At 37.1% G+C, this 15,372-nt stretch overlaps 1 protein-coding gene across 4 annotated transcripts in view; it reads left to right on the forward strand.

The window, feature by feature from the left end:
* The window catches only part of TMEM67 (transmembrane protein 67), a 32,348-nt gene continuing 16,976 nt past the window's right edge, over positions 1–15,372 (forward strand). The window contains exons 1-11 of one of the 4 annotated variants that reach the window (XM_033067833.1): positions 1–154; positions 2,050–2,138; positions 3,532–3,625; positions 4,914–5,013; positions 5,465–5,534; positions 5,640–5,714; positions 6,895–6,957; positions 9,256–9,410; positions 9,530–9,638; positions 11,137–11,223; positions 13,136–13,201. In XM_033067833.1, the coding sequence (XP_032923724.1) occupies positions 10–154; positions 2,050–2,138; positions 3,532–3,625; positions 4,914–5,013; positions 5,465–5,534; positions 5,640–5,714; positions 6,895–6,957; positions 9,256–9,410; positions 9,530–9,638; positions 11,137–11,223; positions 13,136–13,201 (1,053 nt within the window). In that variant the 5' untranslated portion in view covers positions 1–9. Of the gene's footprint in view, positions 155–2,049; positions 2,139–2,714; positions 2,842–3,531; positions 3,626–4,913; positions 5,014–5,464; positions 5,535–5,639; positions 5,715–6,894; positions 6,958–9,255; positions 9,411–9,529; positions 9,639–11,136; positions 11,224–13,135; positions 13,202–15,372 lie in introns of those variants that run through there. The other 3 variants (XM_033067815.1, XM_033067805.1, XM_033067825.1) reach the window with 3 other exon arrangements.

Genomic DNA, 15,372 nt, shown 5'->3' on the forward strand with positions numbered 1-15,372 from the left:
GCGCTGCTCATGGCGGTGTCGGCGGCGCTGCCCCCCGCCCGCGGCTTCTCCGTCCCACTCCAGCGCCCCGCCGACTGCGGCGCCGACCGCTACTTCGACAGCTCCCGCCTGGCCTGCGCGCCCTGCGGGGCCCACCAGCGGCAGAGCGCCGGCGGTGAGCGGTGGGGGAGGCGGGGCTCGGGCGGCTCCGCGCTGAGTCCGCCCCCAGCAGCGGGAGATGCGCAGCGGGCTCAGGCTGTGCGGTGAAACAGCCGCCCTCGGGCAGGTCTGGGAAAGCCACAAAAGGCCAGGATCCCGCAAAGACCTAAGAGGCCCCAGCGCTGCCGTGATGTATCTGAGATGCAGCTCAGAGAAATTACTTTCAACCTTTATCTTATAACCTTTCTTTCCCCAAGCATTATATTGTCTTTGCATTTGCATCTCTAAAATTCCACAGGACCCTGCATTTATGTTGTCGAACACTTCTGTAACTTGAAACTCCTTGTCAAACTTGAATGTCTGGGAGACCAAGTGTCTGAGATCCTGGGGTTTGCCTACGCTAGTCCCAGTCCCAGGCGGGAGCTTGGAGCGGATACAGCACAGCCTGACAGCACTAAATGGAAAATACAGATAGCTGGCTGCTTTCTTTAGGGTCCATCCTTTATAAATACACAGTCCCAACAGGAGTGGGGGTTCCCTGCTGTGTGTATAAATTTGAGACTAACACCCAACAACATCTCTCTTCAGAACTGGCACTTCAGTCAGCAGCAGGGATGTGGAGAGCTGCGTTCGCAGCTGCTGCGTGAAAGCTGCTCACCTTTTCCGCCACCACCATGGTTCCCTAAAGACTTATCCCATAGTTCACTTACTGGAAAAAAATATGCTATTTGTTATCAGATCCCCCGATAACGTGTGTGTCTATAGCCATAACTTCCTTTTAGGCTGATTCTTCCTCTAAATAAAGGGCTTCAGGGAGCTCAAGGGTTTATTTCTTCCTGCAAATCTGACTGGAGCAGTTGTAGATAGGTGCCATTCAGTGCTGTTTGCGTCTTGACTGAATTCTGCTTGTGACTGCCTATACACTCCCTGGCTGGCTCATCAGTCTGGATTCTGCTTTCAGGTGACATGCCTAAAAATCTAGGTTTTGTCACTGTGAGTGTCACAACTCGAACTTTTCATTGATCTAACCCAATTGGGCATTTTCTTCTTTAGAATTAAGTAGAAATGGTTGATCACTCTGACAAATGTTTTTGTATAGCTGGTCTTGTTAGAAAGTACTTTAAGGTTACAAAACTTTCCACAGAATTTGACATTATTTTTGCCTGCACAGTTCAATAGGCATAAATGATAAAAATAGTTTATTAGTACATGTAATCAGTTTTGGTTTGTGTTTAAAAATACAGAGAGAAGTTCATGACACTGAGAGAGAAAAAGTTTCCAAAACAAAAGTTGTTGAGCACTAGCAGATGGGCATTATACTGTGCATGAAAATAATGTTTAATTTGATAAAAAATGTTTAGTATGTTCTGTTCCCTCACTGAGAACTATTCAAGATAAACCTTGATCCCCATGCACAATTTTAAAAGCCTTGAGTTTGAAACAGCTTTTTATACAACAGTTATATTTTGAAAAACCTTTTCATAGGAACACATTTTGGTTTTAGGACTGACTTAAAATTAAAAAAATAAAACTTGTATGCAAACATATAATGCTGATGTTGTAGAGAGGAAAGGCTATGGGAAGATTTAGATGGAGAGATTTTATCTATTACAGACCAACTGGTAAAATTTGGTTTAATTAAAAAACCCACAAAATACAGGCTCTGGGTCCTGTTCCACCCTGGCAGATCAGTCAGCCTTGTAACATTCTCTTAAAACATCTGTGGGCTAACTGTAACAGACATTTTTTAAAACACAAGATGATTTTCATTCACATCTTACTTAAGTGTTTTATGTGTCTATCTAATAATCCATCTTGATCTCTTGAGAACAATAGTAGTTGTTCTTAGTATTCTGTTACAACCAGTCAGTTTTCTATAGATTAAAAGTGAATTTGTTTTGTTTTCTTCAGGTAGTTCCTGTGTATGTGAGCCAGGATACAGGATGGTTTCTAGTAATGGTGGGTTCTCTGTTACTTGTGAAAAATGTCCAGAAAATATGGTAAGTAGTGAATGTTTCATGTTTGCCATATTGATAAAATACTAAGCATAACCATTATGAGTTTTTTAATTTTAAATTTTGTCCTGACTGCAAGTTATTTTTCATTTATTTAAAATATTTTTGTGTAATAGTCCCTGGGAATTTAGAATTGTTGTTTCTCTTACTTTGCAGCTTTTTTAATAACAAATTTGATACCACAGACAAAATAAGATTTTTTTTTAAGTGTTCGACTTCCTTCTACTGCTTTTCTTTTCTGCTTTGTCCTTGCCCAGAGAGCACAACTCTGTACCATGTTAAAGGTGCTTTTCAGCTCATAGGTATCTTAACTGATTATTTATGTAAATACTATTACTGTAATATTTAGGCTGTGTCTTTATAATCCACAATATTTCATCTTCTTACTTCAAAATGAGCTGCACTAAGTTACTTTAATTATAATTATAATTTGATCAGTTCTTCTGACCTTCCTTGACAAATTAAGCTATAATTTTGTGTCATAGTCTCAGCATTGAACCATGACACCAGGCTTAAGCAGATTTTTCCCTCTATAGTAAGCAAAGAAATATATTTTTCCAGCTTTCCTCCAACTTTTGAGGGTGAAGCCTTCCTGAATACTTCTTTCCCTTCAATAACTATAGAAGAATTGTCAGGACAGCAGCTTGCTTGCCTGAGTTAAGTGTTCAATGGCTAATGGGCTATGTAGGTAATTTCCCTTTCCTTTCCATCTTCTTGCTGTGTTAGACAAGGACTTTGGCACATATCATTTCGTGTTGTGATCTTTTGCTGTGTCTTCCTCTTTTCTGCAATGGTAGCATTTGCCTTTGATCCAGTGCCAAGGCTTTTGCAAAGATAAAATGTTGATAGTGGAGAAGGGAGTAACATCACTTGAGGATGAGCAGTTCTCTTCATTTTCCTCAGTGTTTTTTATCTGTAGTGCAGTTACTTCACAGTATAAAATAAGTGTAGATATGAACTGTCTGGCTAGGTACAAAATTCCAAACAATTATGTAAGCTGCTTCACTTAGAACTCTTCCATTTCCATTACTTCTGTATATTTATATGGAATTGCAATATGCAATTTATATATAAAATGTCTGTGTATGCATTACTATGTTTATTCAGTGTATCTCTTTTTAAACATTCTACTTTTAATTTTTGCTGAAGGATGTAAGTTAACAGGCTCATAATAGCTTAACTTTTTTTGTGTGTGCCTGCTACAAATTGCTTTTCCCAGATTGTTTAGCCTTTTTTTACCTTTAAATGCTTCATGAATGTTATCGATGTTTTATCTGAACACATTTTCTAGTAGCTAATAGCTGGATAAGGCATTCTTCACAGATACTGAGTGATCTCTATTTTTTGAAAATTCTAATAGTTTTATGTTTTATTTTAGAGTGGAGTTACTCAAGATGGATGGAATTGTATTACTTGCCCCAAAGGCTTGACTTCAAAAGGACATTGTAAATGCCCCAATAATGAAATACTAGGTAAAAAAATATATGCCAGTTATGAGATGATAGCACTTGTTTTAGGTATTTGAGTTTACTAAGATATGCTCTTCTGTTAAATAAGAAAGAAAATTTTACATATGTTTTCATATCTAATGTAAAAATTCAACATTGCTCTTGATCTGAATAGTCACTTCTGAAAGACAGGATAAATTTGTATCATTGCTTATGGCAATAAAAACGATTGTGCAAACATTCTATAAATGAATACTGGTGTATCACTTCCTTCAAGCTCTTTGGCAATGGATGGAGTCATTAATGTTGGAATAAAAATAAAGGCAGTATAGACTACAAAAACATTACAATGTTTTGAATTATAAACAGCAGTAAAGGAATTACATGAGTAGGTGGAAGAGAACAGTCTGAGCAAACCAAGCCAATGGCTGTGCATTAGTGTTAGTGGATTTCATGCCTCCCTGAGACACCTGTACTTGAGACTTTCTGAGATGTGCTTCCCTATATCTGTGCTTCTTACTTGATGCTCTCTAGTAGTTGCAGGTGGTTTTCAGTAGACAGAAAAATAATGTTGGATTTAGTGTTTGCATTAAATTGATTTTTGCTTATTTTGCATAGTAGAATTCAAGACCAAAGTACAGTTTTCATCAGTGGTGTAAAACATAAAAGCTCTTGGAACCTCTAGTTTTCCTTATTTTCAAGGACATGGAATGCCTGTAATTCTCTGAATGAGTATTACAAATGTCCACTTTGGTTACATTTCCAACAGAGTATGTTGGAGGATCACTGTTTTCCAGATCGATAATTTTCCTAGGAATCTGGAAAACATTGAATACCAGTCTTCTACCTTAAACTGTAGGAGAATTACAAAATACATTTTGGGCCTTTATGGTAAAATATTGAGAGCAAAGCTGATTCTGTAATTTGACATGCAGGAAGAACATTAGTACTGTATTTTTTTATTCTTTTTGGTTTGGATTTTTATTTTATAACTAGATTTGCAATCTCTTGCCAGGTGGTATAGTTGGTGGAAGATGCAGTTTGGAAACTTGGAAATTGTGACATTTCTGTGAATAATCTCAGATGAAATGTAATTTTTTTCCCAGTAATTTGCAAACTTGTTGTTTTGAATTTTTGCTTTTCAGTGAGGCCTTTGAATCTTATTCAGAGTAAATAACAGAGGAACAACCAAACTAGGCATGAAATGTTGCATTTCTCATTTAAAACTAAACTGAATTTTTTCACACTTCTCTTAACCTGTGACACTTTGCATCAGGCAGTTTTATCCCAGCTGCTTTTCTTTTCTACTTAGTGGAAAGAAGCATCGAGGGAGTCTTGCTTAATGAAGCATTGTGCATGCATTGTAATGGAAGTGAGCAGTCATTCTCTGCCTCAGACGCATCAGGAAGCAGGTGGGTGCTCTTTGCCTTTTGTCATGATAAATTTGAACGTGTCAAGCTAGTTTAAAGGGAATATTCCTGAGGAACAGTGTGTCTTTGGCATGACAGTTTTGAAGGCAGGGGATTGGAAATCCTCAGCCCTGTGTCAAGCTCACCATGTTTTGTGCTCACTGAAGCCCTTATATGGCCAGCAGCTTGGTTTTTTTTTTTTTGTCGTGCTTTAATGTGACTAAAAAGCAGGCTTTGGATTGGAAGCAGAACAGAGTTCTTATCATGATGATTAATTATTTATTTTCTACTTCACTGATAGTAGAAACAAATCAGTAACAGCTTCTGAATTTCAGAAGCTAATTTCATTCAGGTAATGCTGTTCCCGGGCATGCTATGTAATCAACTTTCACTTAGGACTAAATATCACACTTAACTAAATTTTAAGTACATTCTTCATGTTTGTTATCCATAGGTGTGTAAGATGTGAAAAGACATTCATCCAAGTAAGCAACTCTTGTGACTGCAACAGCCCAAACATTCTAGTAAGTAGAACAAAGGTTATTGTATTAAAGTTCAGAAAAAGAAAGGTTATTTTGACAAGTGTATCAATATCTTACCAATATTTATTATTCTTTTATTTCTTTCAGACTGGGGGGTTGTGTTTCTTGGCTCGTGAAGGCTTACCCCCAAAGGGAGTTGCAACTGTTCGTTTTGCACAGCTAGTAAGTGTACTTAATCTGAAACACCTTTAAGCTTTGTCATTACTTACTTTCAAATTCCCCTTCTTGGAAAACAAAGGTGGTACTCTTTTGCCTGATTCCAGCCATTGTAAGGTCATATGCATCAAGATAGGGTGTAGGTATGAACACCAAGCAAGCATTGTTTTAATGGAGTAAGCTTTTAAAGATTCATGTCCTCTCAGAAACTTAAAAAGGGAAGTAATTTACATGACTTTAGTAGCAAAGCAAGTAGCATGTGTCCTTTTTTATTAATTGTGTGCATTTAAGGCATACTCTTGTATCACTAAAACATGCTGAAGAATCCATGAGTACCTCTGGACTTTTTTAGTATTTGTGTAAAACATTTGAAAAAAGATACAAGGCTTGAGTGTACTTCTTGATCTTAGGGGAAAATGGGCACCTGTAAAGTTTAAGATTATGTATGAAATTGCTGAACTCGTTGAATTGGCTAATGAATGAAAATATGTTCTGTTGGATTGAAGGGGTTTTAATGGTTTTATCTGATGAACTTTCATTAATTGTGAAATCTGCTCAAAGTTAGGACCATTTTCCAAGTAGTTCTGAATTCAGGAAATGCTGTATGGCTAAGAAATTTATTTTGCTCCTAAATGAATTGATGTTAAAAGCTACCACTTGAAAGAAAGTCAAAAGCAGTCTTCAGTTTTTCTGATATCAATCACTGGTTTGCTCCCTGATAATACCATCTTCTAATTAATATTTTATTGGAAATGTGTCTTTTCAGTTGCTTACAGTATGTATGAATGCTATGTGTAGTTCAAATGTGAGAAGTTGTAAAAAGGAGGTTGTGAAGTATTTGGCAAATTTGGTCCTGAGTTAGATTTTCCATCAAGTCAACATCCTACCCTTGAAATTGTTAGTACTTCTCTTGTGTGGTAAAGAAGACTTCTGCATCACAGAATCCATATTCAAAGCTTAAGTATTTCAGCTCTTGTCCTGTATACTTTGTCTAATTTAGTGAAATGGAAGAAATTATTGCATTATGGTTCTGTTTTGAACTGATATTGTTAGACTGTGATATTTACAAAGAACAGAAAGCTCTTAGAAAAAAATAAGTAGCATCTTCTAGCTGACATAGTTTTCCAGACTGTTACATTATGGATGAGTTGTGAACAAAGACAGTGAAAAAGTTTGTTATTTACAGGGTATAACACTGACATCAGCATGGTTTCTGAAAAATCTGCAGTCCTCAGCCTTTGCCTGTTGGGTGAGTTTCATTAATGTTTGCAGTTTGCTTTTTTTATACAGAATGGTACTCTGTAAAAGCATATCACCTTTATTTTTGGAAGTTACCTTGTTTATTTTTAAAGAATTGTTTTTGAGATGAGAATAGAAAAGAAGTAATTATATATACAAAATGCTTAGAATTATTGAGGATAGTCAATGTTAATGCAAGTCTACAGTACTGGAATTTTTACAAGATGAATGATGTTAAAGAAAAATCCTTCAATATCAGTAGTATGCAATCTACTATCCACATATATTTGGATATAAACGAGCATATCCAGTAAGGGATCACTCAGAAAATAAACTTCTTACATATCCAGTATTTACTGGCACCTGCTCTTTGCCTCTTAGTTGATTTTCAGTTATTCATAACCATGGAACTACCCTTTTTAGCTTTAATTTGCTTTCTGTATGCAAATGTTATTTACCATTATGTTGTTCTGGATGACAGTAACCATGGGTAAAAGGGTGGCTGCAGCCACAGAATCACAGACCCTTGTGAAGGCCATGTGCTTCTGCCTCCCTTTTAGCAATTATCTTATCACACATTCTCATTTTCCTTCTGTATTGCTCTCTGGAATACCAGATTTTAACTTCTCTGTTCTACTTTTTGTCCCTATCTGACACCCCGCAAAGGGTTGCCTGGTCTAGAAGTCTCTAAAGATCACAATATGGATTTGCAGGATTCCATAATATATGAATACATGGAGTCTTTATTTCCTACACTTTTTATTACAGATTACTGCAATTTATTACTGGTCAAGTGAGTACAGTTATGATTAGTAAAGCAAGTGTATATATATGTACTCCAGTGGTAACAGCAGTCAATGGTAGCAGCAGGGATACATTTCAGTATTACAAGTTGCTACAAAATGGTCACTAGGAAAGCAGCAAATGTGCTTATGATGAATTACCCATAGGTGTGTGTATTATTCCAAATAGTACCAGTACAGTACTCAAGAAACCACTCCCAGGAGTGGGGCGTCAAAACTGATGACAGATGAAGTTTCACTTCAAAGATGAGCAACATTGCAGAATATGGTGGCAGTCAGGCATCCTTAGCCACAGTCTGGTAACTTGCCTAGGAGAGCTCATAGAAAAGTTTGTGTTGGGAACCTTCTCTGTGTGTAGAGATTGAGAGAGAGACGAGAGGTAGGGACAGATTCACCCTCTAGTTTGGGTAAAAAGTAATTTTTATATCAGAGAGACATAGGTGGTGTAGGGCAGCACCACCTGGAGCAGCCAATAGATGACAATGTCAGGCTAGTTTTAGTTTTTTCCAGACCGTTTTTTTACTCTTTCATGTACCACCATCAATAGCAATTGCCTATTCCTATCTACTCTTTTGGAATGTTTTCCCTCTTCTAAACCCTAACCCTCTTCTAGACTCTTTTCATCTTTCCAGATGGTAGGTTGCTGTTATAATTCCTTGGGTCTGTGCTTACTGATGGTATCTCAGGGAGGTCTCTGAAGTTCAGGTACCCAGCTGCACCTCTCAAGGTTGTTTCAGACTCCCAGGCCATGTTCCCAGGCTTGCAGGTGTTCTGTCAATCAGTATTTCAGCAGACTTATGTCCAGAATTTTCCCAGATCATCCTTATGGCTGCTCCTATCACCATCTCATATACACAGCTCTGAGATGTACTCTCCCACTGGTCCCATTCTTTATCACTGTTATCCTGTTTGTCTGCCTGACCTTGCTCAGCCATTCAGAGGTGCTGCCTGAAAGTGATGAGCAGCTGCTGGTCTGACCCACACAAATGAGGGTAAGGAGGTGGCAAGTTAATACCAGTGCAGCGACCCCTGCACCCAGATGCCAGATGTCACCTCTGCACATCACTTGGCACTGGTGTGTTTACCAAAATTGAACAAGGTGCATAAAACTGAAGAGAAAATACTTACACTACATGCATCTGTAGTTGTCAGTCTGAGGTCTTTGAAGGAGTCATCTTTGCCATACAGTCTAAGTGATATTAAACATTTCGATTTTAATTTGTTTTCTAAGTGCAGATTTTGACATTTCTGTCACTTTTTACCATCTAACAGATGCAACTAAAATAAGCTGAAAAAGTGAGAGTATAGATTCCATGCTGCCCTCTGCAAATCTATAAAAATATGGTTTTTGAATACCTGGGAGAAAATACTAGGTGTTGACAAAATGAAATTGCTTTGAAGTTTAAGAGTGGCTTCTTAAAAATAACATCAATTTTATGACTGCCTCACAAAAGGGAGGGTAATTAAATACTTGTCTTCTGTTTTCTTGTGTTTCTCTACCGCAGTTGTATTCTAATCTAACAGCATGCCAAGCTCTCGGAAATATGTGTGTGATGAATATGAATTCATTGAGTTCTTCAAGTACTGATGCCTGTGGTTTGTTTCAGTATATTTTTGTCAGTACAGCAAGGGTGGGCGTCATTCATTCAATACCCTACTGGTAAGTTGCCTTTTCCATAACTTTTGGTCTTCAGTAGGTTTGTGTGGGAATTATTATTCTAAATATTCCTTGATGAAAAATACTGTTTATTTAGAGAAAACATTGTAATTCTTTTTCAGGAGGCATAATCTTCCATGGTTGTATTATGGTGACCAACCAGGATTAGCATCCCAAGTGCTTGAGAAAAACCGTTTTCCTACAACCTTCACCTTTAAGGGAACAGATAAGGTAGGGAAGCATACATTAGGGAGAGGACAAAATCACATAAAAAGGCTTAGGTTTATTATACGTGTGACTCTACTAAAGGTAGATTTTAGGCAGTTACTGTAACAAAACTCAGTGTGAGATTTTATGGAAGAGGAAGGTGTGTTGCACCTGTGTAAAATACTGTCTAGTCACTTCCTTTGCTTTCACTCCCATACCCACATTCTCATGAGACCAAGATGTGCTTGCCTGTGTAGTCTGACCAGGGCACAAGGAACAAAGGATGCGAGCTTTAAAGTGTTCATTGTGCCCAAGGACCTGGATTGGCAGTGGTAAACTACTAATCAGACAAACCTTTTAGACACCTTAGGAGTTCATAGTTGTTTTGACACTGTCTTTTGCTTTAGAGTCTTGTTTACTTCCATCTTCATAAATGTGAGGCAAAGTTGGTCTTTGTCTTTTTTGCATGTTTAAAATATGTGCATCCCTTTGTCAGATTTCATGGTGAAGTAATGTGAAAAAGAGGGGTAAATGTGATGTGTTGTATCTTTACTGCCACCTTTCTGGTGTTCCAAAGTGCAGGGTCTTTTGCTGACAAGTTGTGCCAGGTTTTATCACAGCCCATTTATCAGCTCTGTGGCTGGGAACAATGTTCTTCATCACTGTTCTGTGGTGTTTAACACTTTCTGTTGCTTACACACACATTTCTCCCCCTGCTTGATTTATTTATAATATTTTTGATACAAAGCTCTACAAGCTGATACACTGAATTACTGCAGCTTTTTCCTTTTACTGCGGTGAATTAGGGGGAAAAAAAAGAGGTGAGAAAAATAATGTTAACAAAGCCAGATACCCATCTCTGGGAGGGATGACTGCTTCTTAAGTAGTTTGTTATTTGGCACATTTTTATGAAGAAATCAGATAGCAAATCAAACAGCAAAGTGATTTATTTTTCCAAATTCATTGTAAAAATAGAATACCTGGAATAGGTTATTCTAGTTCAGCTAATCACAAAACATAACACTAGTGATAACCTGTTTGTCAGTTATACTTCCAAACTTATCTTGAGTTTTATTGACTCAAAAATAAAATAATAGTCTTTTTCAGCCTTATTCTGCAAGGCTATGTTTTAAATTAAATAGTGTTGCAATATAGCAGTTGTTTCAATAATTAAAATACTTGTTATTCCTCCTAACACTGAAGGTCCTGGAAGCCCTCTAGATTCCAACATAGTATACATTAGAAATCCGCATAGATTTCTGATTAGTTTAGGGTATGTCTACATGTTTAGAAGTTCCTTTGGATTTTTTTCCATGTCACCAGTGAAGCTGTAGAAGAATGTTTTGGGGTTTTTTTTTAAGTAAGCTACCAAACCCAAGATTAAAAACAAAATCAAAAGGGCAAAAAAAGAAGGATTGTGCTGAAAGTTTTAGGAAACATTAAACAATTAGTCAGCAGTCTCTAAAATGTCTATGTCCAGTTCAGAGCAGTATCATTGGTCTTTACCTTTTTTCATCAACAGGATGTAAAGCTGAAATTCATTGCAGCCTCATTTGATGCAGCAGGAAACTTTCTCAAGTGGCAAAGTTTGGAAGGAGGTATCTTACAGGTATGTTTGACTTCAGTTGTCTTTTCTTGATAACACAATGTTCTGAGTGCCTTTAGCCAAATTAATACAAAAGCCAAGAGTTTGGTTATTACACTAATGACGGTTCATAACTGTAGATATAGATTAGGAAAAATGGCCCTTTATTCTTGTTCATGATGATCTCTACAAAATCAGAAGTATAAATTCATCAACACTGCATTCATCCTTTGGACCAGTATAAATTTGGCATATTGGGGAGCTCTGAGAAATGGTGTTAGTCATTCAGAAACAACTATCTCTGTCTTCCATTCAGCATAGTTGCTCATGTGTGTAGTTTCTTACTAAACCTCTTTTTCTTGTTGAGAAAAGTGTATTCTTTAGCTCTGTGTCCACATGTGTTTATAGATGATGCTATGAGTATGTCCCTGTTAGATCCTGTCACCTATTTGCACACATCATGGGGGTGACAATCAAATCAGTGGTTATGTCACTGTCAAGGGAGGTGGGAAAGCTGATCTACACCATTTTCTTTGCATTATCTTGGGATTTTTTTACTTGCTTATTTCTATTGGTTTTAAATATAAAATGTATACTATGACTAGCATGTGCCTTTTTCTTAACTGAAAGTTATAAATACATGCTGGGAGACTTTACATAGAAAGGGGGAATACTGGCTGGAACACTACAACCTTGGATGCTACAACCTCAGATTTCAGGGTCATAGACATTCTACTTCAGCAGTACCATGTGCTGTAGTTAGGCTGTGAAAAATACAAGTAAGCAGCAATTAGAAAGTGCAATAGTAATTAGTCTATGAGAGAGAACAATTGGCAGCTGCAACGTGTTACAGAATAGAATTTGTTTAGCAGTCCAGTGGTGTTCTACACACTCTCAGTATTTCCCTAGGCAATACAATAGGAATACTAACAACAGGAACACTAGCAAGAACAATTGGGAATTGTTGGTTCCTTTTCTTTTGGAGCACATCACTTCAAACATTCCAGTGTCTACAGAAGAGCAGCTGACATTCAGGATTTATTTTGTTACTGCCTCAGGATGAGCCATCTTGTGTCTGTGTCTGCAGTTTTAAGGAAAACCAGTGTTTAAGAAAACAGGTTACTAAGAGAGTTACTATGTATAGAAAATTATATATTCTGACATATAAATTTAGGTTTTTTGGGGCAGATTTATTTTCTAGGGCAAAGCTTTTAACAGCTATCAAGATCCAATGGGAAAGGAATAGCTTTTCCATTCAAAGCCTCCTTTATTGTAATAGATTGTGCATGATGATAAGACATCACAATGCTAAAGTGGTCTCAATGCATAATTTTAGCAATTCCCAGAATTTCAGTTTCACGCTAATAAAATTGTGTTTTATGGAAATTTAGATTTTATTCTTATTTTAGGAAAATGGCTCTGCCCTCCACTAAATGATATGCTCATTTAGTTAAACTTTGGACTATTTTTGTCTGGATTTAGCTGAATCTGCTGTTCTTTGCTGAAAATATAAGTGTGTATTAAAAAAAAAAATCTGTTACTTGCTATAACTTTGATTCTCTGAGAATGCCAGCTTAAGAGAAACAGGGCTGTGTGAATGTTGACTTCTTTTCTTATGGGATTCTTGGATTTAGCAGAAGTCACTGATTGTGCTTGAGGGACACAGTACATTGAACATTCAGTCCACAGAAAGACTTTTCTTGCCTGTTTGGATGCTGCTGTCCACAGATTTCATGGTGGAACTGAAAAATACTATGAATAAGCTAAACCAGAATTTTAAGAAAAATGTGTTTCATCCAAAATAAATCCTTCTTTATTAAAAAATAGAACAAAATATATTTTGTGAGAACTCTGAATATATAAGCGCTTGTAAATATTTTTCATATTAGAAGACTATACCTTTGAATTAACCTAATTATAACTATGTTTTATTCAGCTTTGTCCTGATACCCAAACTAAATTGAATGCAGCTTATGTTTTTGGGACAACTTACCAACAAAGTGTAAGTAAGATATAAAATGCTATTTTGAATTTTGAATTAAGCTTCTTTATATGTCATTAGTTATTCACTGCATACTGAAGAGTGTTTGGAGTAGGTATATACTGCAACATGGAGTTCTTTCTTGGGAAATGGAGTGAAATAAGTGTGGGGTTTTAAAAATTATGTAACTATATTACAAAACTTGTTTACTGCATAGCACAATAAATTAAACTGGCCTTTTTATTTGTGAGGTTGCTGACTTTGCAGTGGAAGAACACAGCACTTGAATTATGACAGCCATATGCTTTGTATCATATCTCCTAATTTTTCTACCACCATCTTTGGCCAGTTTTCGTGTGGAAAGAAGGCAAATTCAGTCATGCCATGCCTGAATATTGTTCCCATTTACTCTTTGTTGTATGCCCTGATTTTAGTGAATTCAGTAAAGAGATTGAAAATATATTTTAATTTAACAGATGACCCATCAGAGGAAAGAGATTCTTTAGCTGTCTTAACTATGAACAAAAAACTGTTGGGTTTTCACACTTTATTAAACACCAAGAAAGGAAAAGGGAATACAACACTAAATTATGTCAGCCACAGAAATGGTTCTGCTAGTGATAAAGCTTCATTAATTTTTGTCTCTTAGTATGTTAAATGAGAAGGTGGTCATCTCCTTGTCAAGGGAGTGGAGAAAGAAACATGATTATAAAACTCCAAATATGTGCAAGGCATCTCATACTTATATATTAATAGTGTTCATTAACTCATCTAACATTGAAAATCATTCCCTACATTATGTGTTGAAGTGTAAAAATATAAAACTCTGGCTACTATTTAGGTGGTGTGAAAGTCTTGGAAGGTAATAGCTGCCGAAGCTTAGTCTGGGAAATTGAAAGTGTTTACCAAATAACATTGACAAATCATTGTTAAATATTTTTACTCTTCCATATTGTGTAATGTTGTTTAATCCATATATCAGTATTTCAGACAGAATGAAAACATGTTCTGTTTAGGATCGTTGAACTAGTTGAGTCTGGGGCTTTTTTTCTATTTAAAATCTTGAGTATTTGATATTGAATCTGTATTATTTGTTGTTAAGTATTAATAACAGTTAATATTGTTGGGTTTGAATAGATACATCAGTAACTTACTGAGTATTTTTTAATATAATTTTTGTCCATTGTAAGCATTTTTTTCTCCATATGGGTTTGGAGAAAATATGGTTTATAAATTATGTGAGTATTTAAAGATGCATGGTTGTTCACGTTTGCAAAAAGCTACCTGCTTTCACATCTAATTTCTTCACACAATCACAAAGTGGCTGAGGGACCCAGGAGGCTGTCTTGTCCACAAGACAAGCAAGGCCATATAGTGCAGTTTGCCTAGGACCATCTCCATATGGGTTTTTATCTCCAGGAAGTGAGGCTGCACAGCCTCCCTGGGCAACCTGTGTCAGTGAAAACCTGTCTTCTGATGCTCGGAGGGAACCTCCTGTTTCAGTTTATACCCATTGCCTCTGGTCTGGTCACTGGGCACTGCTGAAAAGAGCTTGCTCTGTCTCATACACCCTCCCTTGTACAGTATTTGTACACATTGATAAGATCCCCCTGAGCCTTCTTACCTCCAGATAAAAGAGTCTCAGCTCTTCTTTGTAGCAGAGATGCTTCAGTCTCTTCCTCACCATAGTGGCCTGTGCTGGATTCTATCAAGTAGTTTAGCTTCTCTCTTGTGCTGGTGAGCCCAGAACCAGATTCAGTACTCCATGACTTCAGTATTCTTGACTTTAATGTTCACACTGTTTCAAATTTTACGTCTGTGAGGTTTGCTAGGATATTTTTTCCAAATGCGTTGAAAAACTTTAAGAGCTTCATTCTCCACATTAGTCGTTCTAGTTATTTGCAATCATTTCCAAGAAGTTTGCATAAAATAGTAAGTACTTTGTAACTGCATGGGGATAGCTGGAATACCTTGTCTGTCAGTACTTGAGTAAAGCTTTTGTCACCATTTCCCAAGGAGCTCTCTGCTCGTGGCTTGGACAGGTGCAATCTTCGTGGAGTGAAAAAGTGGCTGATGTCAGGCCCAGAGAGTGGTGAATGGAACTAAATCCAGCTGGTCACTGGTGGTTTTCCCCAGGGCGCAGTACTGGGGCTGGTCCTGTTTAACGTCTTTATCAGTGATCTCGACAAGGG

The sequence above is a fragment of the Catharus ustulatus genome, chromosome 1, assembly GCF_009819885.2.
Source record: "Catharus ustulatus isolate bCatUst1 chromosome 1, bCatUst1.pri.v2, whole genome shotgun sequence".
Lineage (NCBI taxonomy): Eukaryota > Metazoa > Chordata > Aves > Passeriformes > Turdidae > Catharus > Catharus ustulatus.